The following is a 23,216-nucleotide window of genomic DNA, read 5'->3' as shown; positions in this document are numbered from 1 at the left end:
CTCCTTAGACCCAGTGGGCCGACTCTGGGGAACGCAGAGTCTCGTGAAAACCGAGTCAGAGAAGGGAAGGCAGGCTCCGCCCTCAGCAGGCAGGCAGTCTCTGCGTGGGCCGCGGGGGTGGCACTTTGCCTCTGCATGTCACGCTGCAGCCTGTGCAGAGACACGGGGCTGTTCCCACGCTGCAGCGGGCACCAAGCCTGAGGACTCCGGAGCGCGGACATGGCGCTGTGCCCTCGGCGGCGGGGGTGCTTTCCATGCAACTCCTGAGAGGACCCTGAGTCCCGCTCGCTGATGTTCAGTACCTGGAGACACAGGAGTGTGTGTGTGAGCGCCGAATTCTCCAAGCAGATGGAGAGGGAGAGGCAGAGACCAGCAAGGAGACAAGACAGCTGCTTCCCGTGGTGGGACGGACGTCTCGGGTGGCCGGTGGCGGGCTGGAGGGGCCACAAGGGTCCACAGCTGGCATCGGCCCTGCAGGGCACGTGCTGGCCTGGGCACCTGTGCAGCCACGGGTCCACCTCGGGGGCACTGTGAAGGGCAGTGTGGTCCAGGAGGTCTCAGGGAGCTGTTGATGAGGGATCAGGCGGCTCCAAGGTCACCCCTCCTTCTCCCTCCCAGGGGCTGAGGACGACCTGACACTCCGTGCCGCGCTCTACGGCCTGCTCTTCCACGGCCATGCCGACCAGGACGACTGGGAGGGCGGCCTCAAGGTGCTGGATGAGGCTGTGCAGGTGCTGCCTCGGACGGCCCACCGCCTGTGAGTGCTCCCCACACTGCCTCTGAGTGTTCCCCCACCGCCTGTGAGTGCTCCCCCACCGCCTCTGAGTGCTCCCCCACCGCCTGTGAGTGCTCCCCACACTGCCTCTGAGTGCTCCCCCACCACCTGTGAGTGCTCCCCCACCGCCTCTGAGTGCTCCCCCACTGCCTGTGAGTGCTCCCCACACTGCCTCTGAGTGCTCCCCCACTGCCTGTGAGTGCTCCCCCACCGCCGGAGTGCTCCTCACACCGCCTCTGAGTGCTCCCCACACCGCCTGTGAGTGCTCCCCACACTGCCTCTGAGTGCTCCCCACACCGCCTCTGAGTGCTCCCCCCACCGCCTGAGTGCTCCCCACACTGACTCTGAGTGCTCCCCACCGCCTCTGAGTGCTCCCCCCACCGCCTCTGAGTGCTCCCCCACCGCCTGTGAGTGCTCCCCACACTGCCTCTGAGTGCTCCCCCACCGCCTCTGAGTGCTCCCCACACCGCCTCTGAGTGCTCCCCACACCGCCTCTCAGTGCTCCCGACACCGCCTCTGAGTGCTCCCCACACCGCCTCTCAGTGCTCCCCACACCGCCTCTCAGTGCTCCCCCCACCGCCTCTGAGTGCTCCCCCACCGCCTGTGAGTGCTCCCCACACTGCCTCTGAGTGCTCCCCACACTGCCTCTGAGTGCTCCCCCACCGTCTGAGTGCTCCCCCCACCGCCTGAGTGCTCCCCACACCGCCTCTGAGTGCTCCCCACACCGCCTCTGAGTGCTCCACTCACCATCTGTGAGTGCCCCGCCTGCCGCACCCCCACTGGAGTGTGCCCCTCCCCCCGGGGCGTGCTCCCCACACCGCTTGTGAGTGCTGCGCCCTGCTACAGTGTGCTGCCCCCACGCAGAGTGTCTCCCGCACCACCCGTGAACACCCGCCTGCTGCACCCTGCCTGGAGCGTGCTCCCCCACCCACCCGGTCCCTCTGCCCGGGCCTCCCCCGGTTCCCACTCTTGCTGGAAGCCTTGACTTCTGCAGGAAAATTCAACACAGAGAGCGCGGGCGCTTAAAACCCAGCGCGGCCTCGAGCCCGCACCCACCGGGCTCTGCTCGGCGTCGTCGTTTTAAGCAGGGCGGTGGAGGAGGAGGTCTGGGCCGCGTCGCACACGTTTCCCATCCTGCCCCCCGGTCCCAGCGTGGGGTTGTCGCCTTCCCTCTCCTCAGCTTGATCTTCAAGCACATGATCATCGTGAAGGCCAAGCTCGGGCAGAACTTCTCGATGGAGATACAGAAGTTCAAGGCCGAGAGTGAGGACTACGTGGCTGGCATGTGGCACCGGCTGGCCCTGAACTCGCGGAGTGTGGCTGGAGAGCTGGCCTGCTACCACAGTGCCATCCAGGCCCTGCAGGTGCGAACCCCTGAGCGTGGGTGCCGCCTATCCTCGAGTGGATGAACGCTCAGCTGGGAACTGGCGTGGGCCGCACTTAGGGCTGACGGTGCAGAATGCACCCCACGGCCCCGGCGCTCCTCCTGCTCACCAGTCAGGGACGATGGACGGAGCTGGTTTCGGTGGTCCCTTTCCGGCATGGGGGGGTCATGGTCAGGTCCTCGTCCCTGAGGAGGGGGTGGGGGCTCAGAAGGTGAAGCCCCAGCTGGAAGCACCTAGGCTCCTCTAGAGGCGCGGGGGCCCAGATGGGCGGGTGGCGGCAGAGGAGAACAGGGCTCTGCAGGGCCCTGGGATTTGCGGGTCGTGGAGGACGTTGGTGTGTCTTCCCCACCCACGGAAGCCACGACAGGCGTTTCCCTGGGTGCACCTGGACTGGGCTTGGGAGAAGGCGCTTTGGCGCCGATTTGACTCCTCAGCTTATGAGGAGCAAGGCTGTGCGGTGCACAGCCCAGAACTTCATCTTGGGGACAAAAGGCATCCCGGGCCCCTGGCGTGAAAGGCGCGAACGTTTCCACGTTAGCGGATATCTTAAAAGGTTTTTCTGTTACGCGGGCTGTTTCCGGGGCTGAGAGCACTCCTCCCTGAGGACTCTGGATCGCTCCGGGGTCCAGCCGGCCCCCGGGTGGGGCAACTTAGCATAGTCCGGAGGCTCTGCAGGTGCTAAGAGTGCAGCTCAGGGCACTGGGCTGTCAAGGCAGACTCCCGGGTACAGCCACGGCGAGCCACAGGGAGCCACGCTGCCTCGCTTCGGGGAACCAGAGGCCGCGTCGTTCCTTGGCAGTTGCCCTGCTGGGGTTGGCCGGGGTCAGGCCGGGACCCAGCCTCCCCAGGGAAAGCAGGGAGCGCCTGAGGAGGGAGGCTGGGGAGGGCAGGACCCAGCGGAGCCGCGCTGGCCCTCGGGGCGGAAACCCTCGAAAGTGTTTTGCGTCCTCACTGACCCGAGCCCTTCCCTCTGTCATCTGTTTTTGTAAATTCTCAGGGTTATACAGTCATCACTTCCACACAATTTTAGAACGTTTCATTGCCCCCCAAAACCCGGCGTCCGTCAGCGCTCACTCCCCATCCTTCCCTCCCTCCGCTGGCCCTGGCGAGCCACGGATCTGGACACGGCCCTTCGTTCAGCGTGACCTCGCCCGGGGCCGTCCCCGTCGTTCCCACTCAGGGCTGAGTCGCATCGGTGCGCGTCTGACGTTCTGTGAACGCTGCTGTCGGCGTTTGCTCTCGCGTTCTGGCCTGGCCCCGTCCTTGCCTCCCGCGGGCACAGCCCCCGGTGGAGCTGCTGGGCACACGGTTGCCCTGTGTGGGCCTTCGGAGGAAGGGCCAGATCGCCTCCCTCAGTGGCCACAGCGCGTGGGGCTCCGGTTTCCCCACACCTCGCCAGCTAGCTCACCCGACTCCAGCTGTGCTGTGGGCGTGGGGGGGGGGTCCCCTCGTCCCTACCGGCATTTCCCGGTGACTGGAGACGGCGCATGTGTGCCCGAGGGCCTGTGGGCCATTTGCAGGTCGGAGGAGGAGTGTCCGTTGCGGCCCTCTGCTCGTCTGGTTCCTGCTGGCTTGTAGGAGCTCGTGGTGTGTTAGGGGTGCAAGTTCTTTAGCCGGAGCGTCGCCCACAAACCCTTCTCATTCTCTGAGCGGCTTTTCCAGCCACTTCTTCACTTTCTGGGTGGCACAATTTATGGCACAGTTTTAAATGGTCATGGAATTCTAGTTGTCTATTTCTTGTGTTGTTGCTAGTGTTGGTATTGTAGCTGTGTCTGCCTGGGTTGATGGCGGCATGTGTCGGCGTTTCCATGCGGTGATGGCGTCATGTGTGTGTTTACATGTGATGGCGTCATGTGTGCGTTTGTGTGCGGTGACGGCGTCGTGTGTGCGTTTACATGCGGTGATGGCGTCGTGTGTGCGTTTGCGTGCGGTGATGGCAGCATGTGTGCATTTGCGTGCGGTGACGGCGTCGTGTGTGCGTTTACGTGCGGTGATGGCGTCGTGTATGTGTTTACATGCGGTGATGGCAGCGTGTGTGCGTTTACATGTGGTGATGGCATCATGTGTGCATTTGCATGTGGTTACAGTGTCGTGTATGCATTTACATGCGGTGATGGCGTCATGTGTGCATTTGCGTGCGGTGACGGCGTCATGTGTGCGTTTACGTGCAGTGATGGTGTCGTGTGTGTGTTTACATGCAGTGATGGCAGCGTGTGTGCGTTTACATGCGGTGATGGCGTCATGTGTGCATTTGCGTGCGGTGACGGCGTCGTGTGTGCATTTACATGTGGTGATGGCGTCGTGTGTGCGTTTACATGCGGTGATGGCGTCGTGTGTGCGTTTGCATGCGGTGACGGCGTCGTGTGTGCGTTTATGGCGTCGTGTGTGCGTTTACATGCGGTGATGGCAGCGTGTGTGCATTTACATGCGGTGATGGCGTCATGTGTGCGTTTGCATGTGGTTACAGTGTCGTGTGTGCGTTTACATGCGGTGATGGCAGCGTGTGTGCGTTTACATGCGGTGATGGTGTCATGTGTGCGTTTGCGTGTGGTTACAGTGTCGTGTGTGCGTTTACATGTGGTGATGGCAGCGTGTGTGCGTTTGCGTGCGGTGATGGCGGCATGTGTGCAAAACCCAAGGTGATGGTTTGCTCCGTTTTCTTCTGAGTTTTGTAGTGTAGCTCTTACGTTTATGAGTTATACAGTGTGAGGCAGGGTCCCCGGCACTCCTCAGCCTGTGGACGCCAGGTGACCCTGCACTTCTGTTGAGAAGATGACCCACTTTCTCTTGAACTTCCCTATCAGGGCCAAGGCCCTCCTCAGTGTGCACAGCGTGTGTGGGAGCCGTCACCAGCCTCCACAGCTGCTGCCCTCCCTCCCCGTCTGCGGCCTTCCTCACAGGGCTTTCAGGCCCCACTGGTCCCTCATCCTTCTCCCCTTCCCACTTCTTCATGACCCAGGAAGCCCTGGGTTAAGGGCAGGACCTTGCGATCTGATGAGCACCCCACGTCCTGAACTAAGTGCCGAGTATGCACGGGCCAGGTCTTGGGCTGGGCTCTGCGTCTGGGCGTGGGACAGAGCAAGCACCTTTCCTGCCCTGCGGGGGCCTCTCCTCCAGCAGGGACACAGGGCTGCCCACAGAACCACCCAGAGAGGGCCACCCTCAGACCAGGGCACAGCGGGACCCCTGCCTGTGTCCCCCTGCAGCGCAGGGGACGCGTGGGCCCTGGGGGGCTGCCTGTGAAAACAGACAGCAGTGCCACTTTGTCTGTACCTGGAACATCTCAATGACCCTAATGGCAACTTGGTCTCATTAGAGGCGGCCTCCAAACGTAACTGTGGGGTAAGAAAGAACCTTTTCTTTAGAAAATGAGCAGTGAAAGTGTTTCACGGTGCAAGTGACGCCTCCAGGGCCATCCTGAGGATGTCACCCTTTCTGTTCGATCCCAAAGAAGCCTGAGACGGAGTGGCAGAAGGTGGATTACCTCCTGGAGTTCAGCCAGTGGCTCTACCACAGACACTTTCCTCTCGATGACGTGGTCTTCCACCTCCGCTGGGCCATCGAGATCCTGCTGGCCATGAAGCCGCCCAGCGACACCCCCGAACCAGAGCCCGTGCCGGACGGTGAGTCCACGCCGCGGCCGGGGTGCCGACCTCGCCCTGCTCCCCCAGCGCTCTCCTCCTCGTCCGTAGCCTGGACGGCCTTCAGGCGTCCACGTGTCCATGCCGGCTTTGGAGGTCAGGAGCCCCGGGTGTGCCTCAGCGATACCCTCTGCAGGGGCCGCGCGGTCCTCAGTCGGACAGCCACCGAGTCACCTTCACAGATGGGCTCCCTGCAGGTCGGGGGAAGGCAAGTTCTCAGGCACGTGGCCGGGCCGGCCCAGAGGCTGGGGGAGGGGGAGTCCCGAGCCCCCCAGACCCTGTGGGCACCTGGGCCGTCCTCAAAGTCCCTTCCAACCTGAGGTGGGGGCTCCCTTCTCCAGCTGCAGGCCCTGCTCACAGCAGTGCTGGGACGTGGGGGTTGCCGGTAAGCGGGGAGCTACGCAGATGATGGCGGCCTCACTGGCGTCATCCAGGACTTAACCATGGCCGGTGCCTGGGCACAAGCCCAGGGTGACCTGGGGCAGAAGCTCTGTGGGGCGCACAGGTCTCCCCCCCCCAACACGCACACACACAGGCACACGGTGCAGCCGGCCTGGCGTTCTCAACAATGCTGGCTCTCTCAGGGTCACCCTCCCCCTGGTCCTAGCCCCCTGTCAGGATGAGGGGGGCCCCCTGCTCAGAACCCCCAGGCCCTTGGGGCCATCTGGGACAGGAGCAGGGTGCCCAGGCCAGGTGCAGATCATGAGGCTCCGGGACACACAGGGCATCAGGAGAGCCCTCGGGGGTCGGGGGGGCCGGGACTGGAGCTGCGAGCCGAGCTGCTCCTGGGGGTGAGGGGTGGCCGGGCTCAGCCTTCTCGGAATGAGTCCAGCAGCAGTCCCTCCCCTGGCTCCCGGCCCTCAGCAGAGAGCAGCGCACAGGGACCAGCGCGGCGGGGGTCGGAGAGGCGCCAGGCAGTCCACCGCGCCTCGGGCAGGGGAGGGAGTGGCCGGGCCCACAGACCCATAGCCGGGCCTTCTCTCAGCCTTGGGCACCCCGTGTTTCAGGGGAATGCTTGCCCGTGCAGACACCCCCACGGAGCCCCGGGTCAGAGGCCGGGGAGACAGTGTCCCTGGAGCAGCTGTGCAGCGTGCGGCAGCTGGAGGCCCTGGCCCGCGGGCACATCCTGCAGGCCCTGGTGCTGTCTCCGGGTGCCCAGGGCTACGAGGATTGCTGCCTGGCAGCCTACACCTTCCTCAGGCGCATCTGGCAGGTGAGGCCCGGCGCAGGCCCCGCTGTGTGGGACAGGCCACGGGCCCGGGGAAACGGCAGCGCGTGTTTTAAAGACGTCAGAGCCTCTCCCCGTGTTCCCTAAAGACCTTTGAGGTGTGACAGCCAGGCTCTTCCTCTCCACCGAATGGTGCCCATCGCATAAAATCGAGCAACTCCCGTCTTGACCCCTGCGCCCTCCACGTTCCCAGCACTTCCCAAGGGAGAGCCGCGTGTCCCCTCCAGATCAGCTGGTCCTCCCAGACACTGCCCTGGTGCCCTTGCCAACCACCCCAAACTGCTCCTGCCCGGCTCGCCACGCCAAGGCCACAGCAGGCACCTCTTTTGGCATCTGGGGCCCAATGGCCCTGAACTGCCACTGACGGGGCTTCCGGACCCTTCTTCTGTGTCCCACTCCCACCCCCATTCCTCCCGCTCCTCCTCCCACCCCTCCCTGTAGGGCCACCAGGAGCAGCTGTTGGGCGCCGAGGGCCCTTAGGGACCGGCCCGTGCGCCTGCCCAGCCTCCCGCAGGCCTCAGCCTAGCAGGCCTCCGTTCTGGGTGTGACTTTGCCCAGAGGCCCCACAGGGCATCCCCCGATCAAGCGGCCCACTGCCCAGCCATGTGCAGAGCAGGAAAGGTGGGGAGGCCCCCACCCCGTCTTTGACCCGCACCAGCCTCCACCACGGCCAGACCTGGGCTGTGGGCGTCCATGCCTTCATTCTTTGTGACTCTTCTAGGAGAATTGTTCAGCGTTATTCTCATGTGTTCTTAATCAGAGATCTTGAACTCATTCACCTGAGGAGCGGCGAGTCCTCCCCCAGGGCCAGCCACGCCTGCCCCAGACCCCTACGTGTGCTAGGGCTGCAAGGGGCCACCTGATTCTGCCAAGGGGCTGCGCCCAGTGTCCTCCCTGCCTGGGAACAGCCCCCATGAGGACCGCTGCAGGGAGGGTGTGAGGTGGCCAGCGGGAAGCCCCAGGGCCCGGGGTGTCCTGCTGCGTCCCCGGCAGTGGAGGGAGGCAGCCCCCAGTGCCCACGCTCTGGGCCAGCCGTGCTCTCCTGACAGCAGCTGATGGGGGGACGCAAGGTTACCAGAGCACTAGAGTCCAGGGACCCCCACGGGTTAGGGCGTCCCTCACCCAAGAGTGGGGGAGCGAGGCAGCGGGGCAGCGGGGGAGCGGGGCAGCGGGGCAGTGGGGTGGGAGGGGGAGTGGGGGAGCCAGGGAGCGGAGGAGTAGGACAGTGGGGCAGTGGGTGAGCAGGGCAGCGGGGCAGCAGGGGGGGAGTGGGGCGGGGCAGCGGGGCAGCGGGGCAGCAGGGCAGCAGGGCAGCAGGGCAGCGGGGGGGGGAGTGGGGCGGGGCAGCGGGGCAGCGGGGCAGCGGGGCAGCGGGGGGGAGTGGGGCAGGGCAGCGGGGCAGCAGGGCAGCGGGGCAGCGGGGCAGCGGGGGGGGGAGTGGGGCGGGGCAGCAGGGCAGCGGGGCAGCAGGGCAGCGGGGCAGCGGCGGGGGAGTGGGGCGGGGCAGCGGGGCAGCGGGGCAGCGGGGCAGCGGGGGGGAGTGGGGTGGGGCAGCGGGGCAGCGGGGCAGCAGGGCAGCGGGGCAGCGGGGGGGGAGTGGGGCGGGGCAGCGGGGCAGCAGGGCAGCAGGGCAGCAGGGCAGCAGGGCAGCAGGGCAGTGGGCCGTGGGTCAGTTCTCAGTGCTGCAGATGTGGATTTCATGCCCCCCGGCAGGTTTCTTTGACGACAGCAGGAAAATCAGTCACAGACAGCAGACCCCTGGCAGCAACCAGCTCACATCTGTTATTGCCCAAAAAAGAGAAGGAGAAGATGAAAGAGAAGGAGAAGGGAAAGGAGGAGAAAGCCAAGGAGGCCAAGCAGGTGACACCCAGGCGGACACGGTGCAAGGCTGGGCCGGGGGTGGCCTGGGCCTCAGTTTCCCTGCCTGTCAGCTTCTCAGAGGAGCCCAGGTTGTCTCAATCCAGGGGCTGGGCCCAGGCTGGCATCTGTGCCTCAGTTTCTCTCCCCGGTCAGGGCTCTTGGAGGACAATGCAAGGGCATGTCTGCTAAGCGCCCTGGCTTGATCCTGGTGGGAATCCTGGTTCTGGAGCTAGCCACATAACACATGCAGTTTGCACCAAGGAGGTTGCCCAGGCCCGCCAGGCTCAGAGGCCGTGGCAGCAGGCACAGCCGGGGGCCTCGGTGTGTGGGGGGCTGGGTTCCCTACAGTGAGAAGAGTGGTTTTTCCTCGTGTGAAACCTTTCTCTTTGTGAGTATCTGCTTCTCCGAGTGCGGGGCAGGTCTGAGAAACTGCTTGGCTGCCCAGCTTCCCAGGGCGGGACTCATACCTGCCCTCCGGCATGAGCGCTGCTGAGCTCAGCAGCCAGCTGCCATTGAGGCGAGACGCAGGGGGCAGAGGCTGCAGAGCCTTAGCTCTCGGGGGTCCTGAGCCCGGGCACCCCCAGGCCAACTCTGGCTGTGCACGGGGCAGAAAGCTTTGCGTGCGCGGCCTGCAGATAGTGTCAGAGGCTGGATCTGGGCACTCGCTGGGGTCTGCCGGCGGGAGGACGCTGGCTCCCCAGGCTGCGACCTGCCTGCTGTGCAGCCGTGCCGTGGAGGCCGGCTGTTTAAACCACCATATCAGGTAAATCCTGCATTCCTGCCTTTCCAGCCTCAAAGCCCAGCTCCTAACAAACCGCTGGAAGATTTGCCCACCAGCATAGAAGAGTGGGCTTGCTTCTCCTGCCCTGAGGAGGTGCTGTCTGTGCTGAAACAGGACAAGAGCGACTCCACTGTTAACGCCGAAAGTATCCAGAAGCCGGTACTTTGACAGAAAGACAAGGCTCACCTTGGTCACAGCACGGTGTCCCCTTGACCTGTCCCCAAGTCCAGTTTCCACGGTGGGCTGTAGCCAGAAAGAGGAGGATACGACAGAGTCACCTGGACTATCCCAGAGACCCTCACCACCTCGGGGTCCTCACCTTCTCACAGCCACATGTCCTTTCTGCCTTTCTGTGGCCATGCCCACAGCTCCAGGGCCTGGGACTGGGTGTCCGCCAGGTCTCCCTGCCTTGCTGGGGTGGATTCTTTCTGGCGAGCGTCCTTCACCAGGGACTCTGTGGCTGTGTCCCCATGGTTTGTTTTGTGCATTGCTGTGGGTCCACTGCGTGGACAGGCCATAGTCTATGTTTCATACATTGCTGTGGGTGACCCATTGTGTGGACATGCCACGGTTTGTGTGTTTCATACATTGCTGTGGGTGACCCATTGCGTGGAAGGCCACGGTCTGTGTGTTTCATGCATTGCTGTGGGTGACCCATTGCGTGGAAGGCCACGGTCTGTGTGCTTCATGAATTGTTTTCTTATTACTGTTGTTAAGCTCTTTATAACTTTAGCAATTTGTCTGTAGATTAATTTGGGTTTTGTGTGTACATAGTCATTTTACCTGCAAACAGATTTTTCTTTTCAACTTTCCATTCTTTACTGTTTCTTTCTTTACCGTATCTTACATTCTGGCAAGGGCCTCCCGGATGAGGCTGAATAAAAACGGTGATGTCATCCCCTTTCCTCTTGCTCCCTGTTGCAAAGGAAAGTCGTCAGCATTTTACCCTCAAGTGTAATTGATGTTTCTTGTTGGTTTTCATACATCTTTATTGATTAAGGAAGTTTCTATTTGCTAAGAATTTCAGTCACGAATGTCTGTATGTTTTTATCAGATATTTTTTTCCATCTGTGCAGATGATGTTTTCGTCTTTCATTCTCTGAATTAATTACCTTTGGTTCTTTCTAATGACTGTCACAACAGGCGGCCTGGCTGTGCCGCCACTCACTTCCTGTCACCGCTCTGCTGGGCAGCCCTTGTGTCTGGGGTGTGTGCGTCTGGGCTTGTGAGGAAGACGGGGTGTAATTTTCCTTTCGTGTGTGTCCTCAGGATGTGGTAAAGTTTTGCTGGCCTTTTACTCAGAAAGTATTCCTTTCTGACCATTCTTAGGGGAAATTTATATAAGATTGGTGGTTATTTCATCCTTGAAAGTTTGGAAGAATTCCCTGGTGAAGCCATCTGAGCCCAGAGCCTCTGTTTGGGAAGGTTTTAGATTATGGCTCCAGTGTATTTCATAGTTGTGGAATTCTTCAGAGCTTCTATGTCTTCTTGTAACAGTTTTCATGGGTTGTGTTTTTCTGGGATGTTTTTGTATTTTGGATGTATTGTCATGAAGTTGTTCTCAATGTCCTTGTATTACCTTTTAATGCCTGTGGGATCTGTAGAGAGCCCTGGCACTCCTCGCTCGCTCTCCCGATCAGCCTCACTGAGACGGATCAATTCCATTGACCTCTCAAATTCCATCAGCCTCTCCAAGCACCCCTGTGCTTTCCAGGCTGCCTGCGGCCCCTCTGCCTGGCTGGCCCCTCTGCCTGGCTGTCGTCCCTGAGGGGACGGCCTCCCCCTAGAATGCCTTGAATTCTGAGGTGCAGCCCTTCGGGAACCCAGCCTGAACGAGAGAGAGCGGAGCTCTTGGTGGGCCCTGAACCCAGTTTCCTGAGCCCAGCCTTCAGCACCATCTGGAGCACCACATGGCCCTCAACTGCCTGGGTGCCCGACGGCCCGGCTCGCGTCCTGGATTCATGCTGTCTTCCAGATCTCGGCCCGGCCATTCTTTGGACATTGGTTAACCCCTAGTTCTTAGATTTTTGCATCAGGGTTGTCCGGCTTTCCTAATGTCCCACTCAAGAGTAATTGTTTTAACAAACCGAGTCCAACATCATGGGAAGCATTAGCTCTTCTGCATATTATTAAGTTTTTAAGTGGTTGTGTGTACACAAATCCTGTTTCTAATGAGTCAGTAGTTTTTAGTGGAAAAGGGAAGCAAACAGGTAAGTTTGAATAAACACACGAGTGAGCATGTTCCTTATGAGGATCTTCATAGTTGGGTGCTAATGTTCAGAGAAATGATCACGTGATAAAATGAACCCCGTGAGTGGGGGAGGGAGGGTAGGTAGCACAGACCCGCCCTGAGCACCCGCTGTGCGCACGCCGGCACAGGGCGGGAGGGAGTTTTCCGAGGAAAGTCCCTTATGCTCGTGGTCTTCACCTGCTCCCGCGACCTCATGCGTGTGTCCTGTGTCCATGTAGACGTACAGTCTGTATTTCCTGGACCACCTGGTCAAGGCCCTGCAGAAGATGTGCCTGCATGAGCTCGCCGTCCCCGTCCTGCAGCTGGGGGTGCTGATTTCGGAGTCCGTGGTGGGAAGCAAGGGCCTGGCGGATCTCTACCGCCTCCGGTGGGTACGGCTCCTTTCTCTTCCAGAGTGTGCTTCTCCAAAGCAATACGAAAATGAACATGTTAAAATATCAATTATGGGGTTGTCAGTGCAAATAATAAGGTCCCTGGAACTTGGACACCAAGTAAATAAAAATATTTGTCTATAAAAATGGTGGTTTTGGTTGGGATGGGAGGACTGTTTGATCCCAGGAGTTTGAGACCAGCCTGGGCAACAAAGCACCGTCAGTGCTCCGAGGAGCTAGAGCTGCTGACTCGCCTCAGCCTCTCCGTCAGCACCTGCTGCTCCACCTGGCACGTGTGCTATGGAGACAGCTGTCCTGAAACCTCACAAATCCACCCCTGCCAGCTTCAGACTCTTCTGCAACTTCCTCACACCTCTCAGCCTTCATCGGATTGAAGAGAACGAAGCTCTCGCTCTGGATCAGGCTTCCACTTAAAGGAATTTTGTGACTGGTTTGATCTTCTGCGCGACCGTCGAAACTGCTTCCCGTCAGCAGCGAGGCTCCTTCGCCTCCTTATCATTTGTATCTGTGTGTTCTCTGAAGGAGCACTTCTGATTTCTTTTCAGAACCTCCCCTTTGCACTCACAACTTGGTTCACTGTTGGGGGCCTCGCTTTCAGTCCGTCTCCACTTTTCACACCCTTCCCTCACTAACCTTAATCATTTTGGCTTTTTATCTGAAGCCAGAGGCGTGCGACTGTCCCTTTCTCTCGAGCACTTAGAGGCCATTGTAAGGTTATTAACTGGCCTCATTTCAAAATGTCTGTGTCTTGGGGAATAGGGAGGCCCGGGGAAAGGGAGAGAGATGGGGGACGGCTGAGCAGTGGGCCAGTCGGGACGCATGGGACGTTGATCAGCTAGGTTCACCATCTTACATGGGCATGGTTTATGGTGCCGCCAAGCAGTTACAGCGGTGACCTCAAAGATGACTGAGCACAGATCACCGTAACAGAATAATCAGAATGACAAAGTTTGAAATATTTCAAGAACTGCCAAAATGTGACATAAAGATTCCAGGTGGGCATGGGCTGTTGGAAAATGGTGCTGATGCACTTGGTCGACTGGGCTGGCCCCGGACTTTCAATCCGGGAAATAAGCAGTGTCTGAAGTGTGATAAGTAGAGGCGTGCCCGGGCCAGAGAAGGACCTGGGGACAGGTGCTCAGATACCCCAGGGGAGGGCGAGGGAGAGGGAGCCGGAGCAGGTGGGGCCACGAGGCCTCCTGGTGTCTGTGCAACCTTCCCGCCCACCTGAAAGCATTTTACAAGAACAGGGTTTTCAGCAGGAGTGGAGGCTCCTCTGCTTGTGGCAGGTGCTGAGCCTACCTGAGGCCGGCATCCAGGTGCCGGTGGATAACGCCTCACACGAGAGCAGTGGAGGAGCGGGGAAAATCCTGCCTGAAATGGGAGGGAGCTACCTGGCACTTCTCCCTAGTAATTTTGCTTACCTTCAAACATTATTGAAAATATCTTCGAAGTAGCTTTGATGTTTCAGTGGACTGCTGAGCACACTAGGCCCGGCAGCTTCCGTCTTGGCTCTATCTGCCCTCGCAGAGCTGACTCTGGCCTCACTCCCCACAGCCTCGCCCACGTGTGCTCCGAGCTGAAGCTGACGGAGGCAGCGGCACAGCACGAAGAGGCGGTCGGGCAGGTGCACATCAGTGAGCTGGAGCAGGCCAGGTGCGTGTGGGTTCACCCGCGCCGCCTGGGGTTCCGGGCTCACGCTTGGTGCGGTGCCCGGCCTGGTGAAAGCCAGCCACAAGGACGACCAGCGGCCACCCTCTGCCCTGGACTCCGGCCCACCAGGGAGGGCGTGTCTGGGGGCGGTACCCGGAGAGAGGGAGTGCCTGGGGACTCAGTGTGGCCGGTTCTCCTGGGTCGAGCTGCAGGTGAGCTGTGAGGAGGTGCCCCTCCTGGAGGGACGGAGGGGCGGTGAGGGGAGCTCCCCACGCTGGCCCAGCCTCTCCCCGGAGGACAGAAAGGTGGGCACGGGCCCTGGACCCTTGGGCGCTGGGTGCTGGGCAGTGCTAGGCCAGGCCACCGGTGGCTCTGACAGCCTTCAGGCACGAGCTCACTTCAGAGTTGCTGCAGTTGACCAACATCAGGCTGTTTAACAAGCAACTCTCGTGACTGTAGCGAATCACTTTTAGATTTAGAGACCACCTCCGAAATACATCTGTGCTGTGATTATATATGGTTCCATTGTGTTCGCTTTTATGAGATACTTTTAAATTACATGTGATACATGTTATAGAGAAGATCTTAGAACAGGTAGGTAGATAGAAGAAAGAGGAAAACGGGTCATGCCGGCCACATCACCCAGCGCTGTTCCTATTTCCACACACACTCTTCCGGCCGCTCCCCACTGCATAGAAACGACGCTGTCACGGTGAACGTGGAATTGAGCTCTCTCTGCTCTGGGGACGGACGCTGGCCTGCGGTGGGAACTTCACACTTGTCAGTGCCATGGACGTTGGACCCGTGCCCACACTCTCCTGGTCGGAGTGACGTGGGGCACCGTCCCAGGAACCCGGCCTTTGGCCCGGTTGTCCACACGGCCCTAAAATCAGCTTGGAGAAGCTCCCCGTTCCCTCTTGTGCATTTGTTTACAAGCTGCGGAGGGCGGCAGAGGCAGAGGCTAGAGCAGCGTGGGGAGGCCCGTGTGGTGGGCTGTGCTGGGAGCAGTGACGTCTTGGTGGCACGGGGGCCTCAACCTGGAACCCATGTGGCTGCGGAGGCCTGGTCAGCTGGTCGGGGGAGTACAGGCCTCGGGAGGTGGCTGGAGGCCTCAAAGGCCCAGGGGCTGGAGCCTGGCAGGGTCTTGACCCCTCCTGGCCTATCTTCTAAAGGACCTCTCTGGACGTGGTGTGGCAAATGGCCCGGGCCTGGGGTTCACGGCACAGGAGAAGGCGCCGGGGCCGGTGGAGGGGAAGGCAGCAGGCACCTTGAAGACCCCGCAAGGAGGCCCAGCAGAGCAGCAGGGGCCCCCCAGGGACTGCAGTTCCTGCCGAGCTTTCAGACGGGGGCGCCCGCGGGAGGCACAGGGTGTGGGGGTGGGGGCGGCAGGGCACGCTGCTCTGGAGAGACAGAGCCCCAGATGCTCATGAAACGCCTGCCAGGCTGTCAGACAGCGGCTGGGCCTGAGTTCGGAGTTTGGAAGAGAGAACCAGTGACGGACTTAAATTTGGGAGTCAGATGTGCCGTTAGATCCTGAGGATTTAAAAAAATCTCTGTGAACATTCGAGTGAAGAATGTAATTGTCGCTGTTTTCATTTGCGTGCCTTTGATTACTGGTGAAGTGACATTTTCGTGGCCATGTGGCTTTTCTTTTGCATATCGTCTGTTTTACTCACATTAGCTGCAGAAAAGAGATCGCACTGAAAAAAGAGAAAAACAAGGAGCCCTCATTAGAAGAAAGCCTGCCGGTGCTCAGCCAGCAGACCCTCACCGCCCGCTCTGTCGAGATCAAACCACTGGAAGCCAAGGACAAGGTGACCCCGCCGTCCAGAGCCCTGGCCGGCTGGGCGCCGGTGCCTCGTGGCTGTGCAGACCGCAGCTGAGCAGGAGGCAGCCCGTGTGTCCGTGTGCGAGGGGCTTCCTGCAAGCGGGTTCTCTCCCGTGGGCCCTGGAATTCCCCCGGGAAAGGCGAGCTTGATGTGCACCGCAGGCCTCCGCGGAACAGGCCTGCCGGGCACCTGAGCAGAGGCAGAGAGAAGGTGGGGGAGGCGAAGAGGGGTCTCTACCCGGAGGTCCCTGTCGTCTGGCAGGACTGGTTCTCCCGCCTGTGCCACTTGGGCTTCCCACCCCTCAGTGACAGAGCACAGCACCCTTCTGGGTTTGCCTGTGAAGGAAGGTGACCAGCCCGGCTCCTAGCTCTAAACGCAGTTACCATGGGAGCGCCACTGAGGAGCAAAGGCCATGCTTCCTGTGACCTGGCAGGCAGGACGGGGGCATCCACAGCACAGCAGAGTGGGCTTAGCCACCACCCCGGGCCTCGAGGGGGGCCTCTGACTAGCGAGGAGGGGGCGAGGGGGTGCGGGGCAGGCCCAGATCCCAGGGCAGGGGCTCAGCCACCGGCCCTCACTGTGAAAGGGGCTCTGCCTAGTGAGGCAGGGGTTGGGGGGGTGCCCAGATGCCAGGGCAAGGGCTCAGCCACCAGCCCACACCGTGGGGGGCTCTGTCTAGTGAGGTGGGAGGTGCGGGGGCGGGGGGCCCAGATCCCACACAGAGGCTCAGCCACTGGCCCATTCCCTGGGGCACCCTATCAGGGCCGGGTGCGGGGCCACAGGGCAGGCCTACGTGGCAGGTTGGTTTGCAGTCCGAGGTGGCTCAGGCTCCTACACCCTGACATGGGGTGCGGAGTCCGAAGGCTCTGCGTGGCCACTGGTGGGCTTGGTTGGCTTTGAAGGATTCAGGAGAAGAGAGGGGTGCATGGGGCGTGGGAGGTCTGTGGGAGGAGATGGCAGAGGCCTGAGCCACGGCCTCGGGGTTCACGGGGAGCTTGCGAGGCACCCACAGTGTGGTACAGACCCCCTCAGAGGTCACAGGTGTCGGGACTGGGCCGCTTGGGGCTGCCGTGTCTTCCAGATTTTGAAGATGAATGGGGAGACTGGGAGGGGCCTCGATGGGACGTCCTATCCGCACCTGTGGCTTCTGAAGGCAGAGGTTCTGCTGGAGATGAGCCTGTACCAGCCTGCACGGCTGCTCCTGTCCGAGGCGAACCTGGCTTTCCAGGTGAGGGGCGCCTCCCAGCACACCGCGCACAGCTGAGGGGCTGCGGGCGGGAGCCGTGTTCAGTTCCAGCAAGCCCACCCGCCTCCCTGGCCTGGGTCCCGTGCGTCCTCTGTCTGTCGGTCCGGCTTTTGCTCTGTGACCCACGGTTTGCGGAAGTTTCTGTTTTCGGTACCTGCTGTGGGTCCCTGTGACCGCGTTTCCCTGCGACCGCGTCTCTCTGCGACCGCGTCTCTCTCATGTGTCGTTGGCTCAGCGCTGTCTCCTGCCAGTCAGTTTCTTTCCTTCTGAGGCTGGACGAGAACTTGGAGAACCCCGGCGGGTGTCCGTGCCAAAAGCACTGCTTTGTTCTAGAAGGCGGATCGTGCGCAGGGCCACCTGGGTCCAGGGGTCGGGGCCTGGTCTGGTCTTGGTTCGTTTTGTTCTCACTCTGGATGCGACCCTTACTGTCCCCACCGAAAGCCCCGGACGCCTGCCGAGGCCCGTCTTGTGGGTGCTGCAGCTGTCCCGTCTCGGCAGGTTCCCGCCTGGCTTTGTGAAATCCTGCTCTGCCCAGCCCAGCTCACAGCCCCAAGGGGGAGTGCGGACCTCCGGCCCGTCGCCTGCGCCCCTCCTCCTGGGACAGGCCCTGCCCCAGCTCCGGCCTCCTTCCCTCCCCTGCTGCGCTCCTGCTTTCCCCGGGTTTCAAACCCTGCAGGGATGGCAGGCCCAGGAGAACGCCAGGGTGGATGGAGGCCCGTGGGGACGTCTCTCTGTGCCAGTTGTAGTAGCACAGGCCCCGAACCTGGGGCGAAATGAGGCAAATGGTACAGGTCCACTCTGACCCTGGCGGACTTCTGGTCAGCACTGACCGCCCTCCAAACCCAGCTCAGACACATGGTGACACCTTGTGTCCAGATTTTAGAGTTGCTTTCACTGGGACGGTGAGGCAGGGCTGTGGAACCAGACAGCCCGTCACTTTTTCTGAAGAAGAATTCCAGAAAGAGAGAAGAACCTAGAATGGTATAAAAATTCAGTGATGCCCATTAAAGCCGTGAGAGGTTCAGACTGTCTCTTAGGCACTGAGGGCAGGTGTGTGCCGCTCTCAAGCAGGGGACAGGCATGTGCAGCTCTCAGTCAGGGGACAGGCGTGTGCAGCTCTCAGGGGACAGGCGTGTGCACGTCTCAGGCAGGGGACAGGTATGTGCAGCTCTCAGGCAGGGGACAGGTGTGTGCAGCTCTCAGTCAGGGGACAGGCGTGTGCAGCTCTCAGGCAGGGGACAGGCGTGTGCAGCTCTCAGGCAGGGGACAGGCGTGTGCAGCTCTCAGGCAGGGGACAGGCGTGTGCAGGTCTCAGGCAGGGGACAGGCGTGTGCAGCTCTCAGGCAGGGGACAGGCGTGTGCAGGTCTCAGGCAGGGGTCCGGTGTGCGCAGGTCTTGATAGCAGAGATGGGTGTGTACACACCAGAGTCAAGATTGAGCTTGTCCGAGGAAGGGCCTGAGAATGCCCTGGACAGCTGGGGAAGGGATTCTGGTGGGTGCAGCGTTTTTTGGCCACATCCACGGTAGAGGGCCAGCCTCTGCTGGGACCAGAGGGAGCTGAGGTGTTTAAGAGCTCCTGGGAGCTCACCTGGCTTCTCAGCCAAGTCCACACCGCAGAAAGTCTGCCTTCGTGCACTGTCCTCCCCTCCAGGCCCACCTCACCCTCGGCCAGTGCAGCCTGGCCAACCCCCGAGCACCTGAACCTGCTCCCGCAGCCCGCGATGGGAGCGCGTAGACCGCACCTGCCCTTGCCGCCCTGGTCTGTCCTCCGTGGGGCTCTCTCCCTGCTGGTGGCACCCCTCCCTCATGCTCTCTGGCTCTCCACTCCCTCTCAGGCCCACCCACCTGGCATCCTCGTCTCTTGGGGGTCCAACCCCCGCCCCGGTCTCTCCCTCTGTGGCCTCAGCACTCAGACCCCCGCTGGCCTCAGAGGCCTCTGGGATGGGAACATCTGCCCCAGGGGCTGTGACTGTCCTGTGCTGTCTGCTCCTCGGGACAGGGCTCTGCCCCTCCCACTCAGGTGTCGGCGCCAAAGCCTCGCATCATCCTCACCCTCAGGCCCCGCGTGCCGCCCACCCTGTGCTCTCCCCGCCTTGGGCGCTCCCCAGCCCCACCCCAGCCCTGTCGCACTTCCGCACTCTCCTCTCCATGTGGAAGCTTCCGCCAGCCCTGTCTCCAGCCACGGGCCCACGGCAGCTGCCCCAACCAGGCCCTGCAGGTGACGGGACCTGGGGCCCTTGCTGGGCCTGCTCTCTGGGCCCAGCCACACAGGGCTCTTCCGGCCTCAGAGCACTACATGCCCCTTCCAGGCTTGGCCAGGCCAGGAATGCCCTACCACAGAGCCCAGCCGCCCACCTGCCTACCCTCAGGCCACCTGCCTGCCCACGAGGCTGCTACGAACCCAGGTCCTGCCCATGCCATCTCTGGCAGTCACAGCCGTGCCCTGGCGCATGCAGGCTCCCTGGTGGCCACGCCCCTCTCTCTTCCTGAATGCATGGGCATCTTAAATGCATGGCGCTCTCAGCAGCTGGCATACCTGCTTGCTGGTGGGCAGCCCCAGCTCGTCAGCCACCCTCCCCTCTGTCCCTGCATCTGCACCTGGGAGGGGCCTGCCCAGGTCCAAATGAGCACACAGGGCATCTTGGTTGGCTGGAAAGTGATGCCTGGGACAGGACGCTGCCCCTGTCCTCACCTCGCCCTCTGACCAGCGCCCTCTGTTCTTACACACACTGCCCTGTTTCTGCCCCGGATCGTGTGGCTACCCAGCCCCCTGGCAGCAGGCCTCAGATGGGCTGGCTGGGTTCCAGGAGCCTCTGAGTGCCCTGGGCATCAGTGTCCAGGTGCAATTGCCCCAGAGCCTTTTGCCCCAAGCAGGAGCTCCTTGAAGATGGGGCCAGGACAGGGGCAGCAGGAGCCCAGGAGGCTCCAGGGACGAAGCTTCCTGCCGCCCAGGGGCAGGGGGAGGCACATCCCCCTGAAGAGGAGCCAGGTGGGGTGGCGCCTCAGTAATGCTGACGCTGCTGTCCGCTCGTTATTGAAACAGAATTAAAAGGAACTCGATGCACTCATGACCTGCCGCAGGTGCTGACTGTGGCCTCCGGAGAAGGGGAACGCGGGAGGGCAGGGAGGGCGGGCATCCCACCAGAGGAGCCGCCGCTGGAGAGCGCAGGGGCTGACGTGGGCCCCACCCTTCTGCTGCCAGAGTGGCCCTGCCTCCCCCTCGCCTGATGCCTCTGTCTCCCTCTTCCTTCCCTCTGCCTGCCCGTCTCCCTGCCTGCACACGCCTGTCGAGGGACCCACGCACCTCTGAGTCTCTCTCCTTCAGGAGCTGGATGAGCCTTGCGCAGAGGCCCGGTGCCTGTTCCTCCTGGCACAGCTGGCCAACAGGGAGAAGAACTATGGACAAGCCAAGAGAATGATCGCACAGGCCCAGCACCTGGGCGGGAACGAGGAGTTCTGGTACGATTCCACGCTGACCCTGGCAGAGGCGCTCTTGTCGACGGAACACCCAGGACGAGAAGCTACGGTGAGAGGCCCGGGGACCCGGGACCGCGAGTCAGGCACCGGGCAAGGTACTCGGTGGAGGGGAGGGGCGTCCACGGAGCCTGCCGGGCAGACTGCCGGCAACACACCCATGTCCACCCACCCGTCCTCAGGTGTGCCACATATTCCAGAAGCTCATCAGTGCCCTCAAGATTCTCAAGAAAGAAAGACCAAACCGAATGCCGTTGTTAGAATTCATGATCACAGACCTAGAAGCCAGGTGACGTTTTGTGAGAAACACTTCCTTCACGTGAACACTGTTTTCCTCTTCTCCAACTGCGGTGTTTGTACCATATGCCAAGCCTGTGCGAGTTCAGAGACCCATGTAATGGGCCCACATACTCACGGAGACCCACGTAACGGAGCCACATACTCACAGAGACCTACGTTAACGGGCCCACATACTCACAGAGACCCACATTAACAAGGTCACATACTCACAGAGACCCACATTAACAAGGTCACATACTCACAGAGACCCACATAACAAGGCCACATACTCACAGAGACCCACGTAATGGGCCCACATACAGAGACCCACATAATGGGGCCACATACTCATAGAGACCCACGTAATGGGGCCACATACAGAGACCCATGTGATGGGGCCACATACTCATAGCTTTCTGTGCAGCTCCAGAAAGCTCCAGAAGTTTCCTGAGCTGCTTCAGGCTTTCTCTGAGAAACGGACCTTCCATCCCATCTGTTTGGCTTAGAAAGGCGGATTCAGGGCCTTGGGAAGGGCCTAAGAAACCTTTTCCTCCACGTCTATGCGTGTCTATAAATTTGTAGAGCATGTGTTCTCTTTCACAAAGCTCTTGTCACGGGCACACTTCCCTCGGTGCTGTTTATCAAAGCCATCTCTTCTTTGCTTTTTGATTTTTTGAGACAGAATCTCCCTCTGTCACCAGGCTGCAGTGCAGTGGCACAATCTGAGCTCACTGTGACCTCCAACTCCCTTGCTCAAGTGATTCTCCTGCCTCAGCCTTCCGAGGAGCTGAGATTACAGGCACCTGCCACCACACTTGGCTAATTTTTGTGTTTTTATTAGAGACGGGGTTTCGCCATGTTGGCCGGGATGGCAGCACCGTCTCTTCTAAATCAGAACTGGAAGCTCCAGCCCAGTGGACATTTTCACGGAGCTGGCTTTGGTTTACAGACCCAGCAACAGGGATTTTTGTGTGACTCAGGCATCCTTGTTTCTGCTTAATCTTTGTGGAGCTCTTTCTGCAGCGGCGAGAGCGCCGCCCAGGGCTCTGCCGTGGCTGCGCGGGGCGGGGTAGGGGGCCGAGGCCTCGTGGCTGTGCCCTCCGCCACCTTCCCGACCTTGCCCTTTGCCCTGCAGCTGCCGCGTGTGAACAGCCCACTGCGTCAGCATGGGTTTTTGTCCCTCTAGTGAGTCGTGTGTGAGAGGGCCTTCAGATTCCCACGTGGATACTGCGCCTGGGGTGAGGCTTGTTAGTGCCTGACTTTATTGCCCATGATCACAGACTGAGGCCCGTACAGTGTCTGATTTTTGAGTGACGCCCTGCAAGCATTTCTTCTAGCGTCCCTGGATGAACACCGGGGGGGCAGCGGCAGCACAGCCGCGAGCCCCGCCACGGCCCTGGGGCTTCTGACTCAGCCTCAAACCGACCCCCCCTCAGGTGCCTGAGCCTGCGGGTCAGAGTTGCACAGGAGTCTGCTGTCACGGAACCCACAGAGTGCTCGCTGCTGCTGAAGGAGCTGGACGACAGCTTGTTGGATATTGAGAGAAGGTTTATTGACTGTGGCTACAAAGAGAATTGTGTTGACGTCAAACTAGAGCGTGCGAAGATCAAGAGGTCAGGCCGCCTCTGCGCCCCGGCATGGGAGCCACTGCTTCTCCCACGCACAACCTGCCCTGTGCCATTCTGCCTTCGGGGCCTGGCTCACCCCAGCTGCACCCCCTCAGGGTCCACAGGCCCCTCCCCTGGCAAGCTACTGGCTGCCACCTCACCCCCACGTTCTGATCATATGCCCAGCCCCCCCTCTGAGGAACCCCATTACTGCTGACAAGGCCTCTTCCTGGCCCCAGCCCTGCAGCTGCCCACACCTCTCTTGGGGACACCCCCATTGTGCCCATACCTCTCTTGGGGACACCCCCATTGTGCCCTGCCCCTCTAGCCCTCGACAGACACACACAGACATACAGCACCACGCACCCCCCACCCAGCCACAGGCACAAGCTCATTGCACACACATGCCCAGGCCCAGGTCACACGTGCACGTCCCAGGCACAACCCTGAGCTACTTGCAGCCCCTGGCCTCAGGCCTCAGCCCCGCCCTGCATGGCTCTGTAGCCCTGTCACAGGCCCATCTCAGGGGCCGCACCCACCGAGGGCAGGGCTCGCACAGCCCTGATGCCAGCCACCGCTGCCCTGGCAAAGCCTCCCTCACCCCGTCCACTGCCCTGCCCCCAACCTGGGGCTGCCCCCATGCCTGTCCACACATAAGCATCTTGACACAGTGGGCACGGTGTGGGCATCCAAAGCCTGTGCCAGGAAAGCGCCACCCCACCCACAAGGTCTGACCTGAGCCACGTCTGTTATTGTGGATGTGGGACACGCCCTTCCAGAACTTCAGTCAGCCCATCCAACCCAGCCAGCTGCTT

General features: G+C 61.0%; 1 protein-coding gene across 1 annotated transcript in view; it reads left to right on the top strand.

The window, feature by feature from the left end:
- CFAP46 (cilia and flagella associated protein 46) overlaps window positions 1–23,216 on the top strand; it is a 110,972-nt gene that overhangs the window by 50,847 nt on the left and 36,909 nt on the right. Inside the window, 13 exon segments of the mRNA XM_039465244.2 lie at window positions 619–757; window positions 1,956–2,139; window positions 5,612–5,783; window positions 6,809–7,014; window positions 8,743–8,889; window positions 9,680–9,829; window positions 12,140–12,288; window positions 13,871–13,969; window positions 15,648–15,780; window positions 16,877–17,023; window positions 20,367–20,567; window positions 20,698–20,804; window positions 22,231–22,407. Of these exon segments, the coding sequence (XP_039321178.2) occupies window positions 619–757; window positions 1,956–2,139; window positions 5,612–5,783; window positions 6,809–7,014; window positions 8,743–8,889; window positions 9,680–9,829; window positions 12,140–12,288; window positions 13,871–13,969; window positions 15,648–15,780; window positions 16,877–17,023; window positions 20,367–20,567; window positions 20,698–20,804; window positions 22,231–22,407 (2,011 nt within the window).

Source organism: Saimiri boliviensis, chromosome 12 (assembly GCF_048565385.1).
Source record: "Saimiri boliviensis isolate mSaiBol1 chromosome 12, mSaiBol1.pri, whole genome shotgun sequence".
Classification (NCBI taxonomy): Eukaryota; Metazoa; Chordata; class Mammalia; order Primates; family Cebidae; genus Saimiri; species Saimiri boliviensis.
Note: the sequence above shows the minus strand (reverse complement) of the source record. Positions and strands in the feature narration are given on the sequence as shown.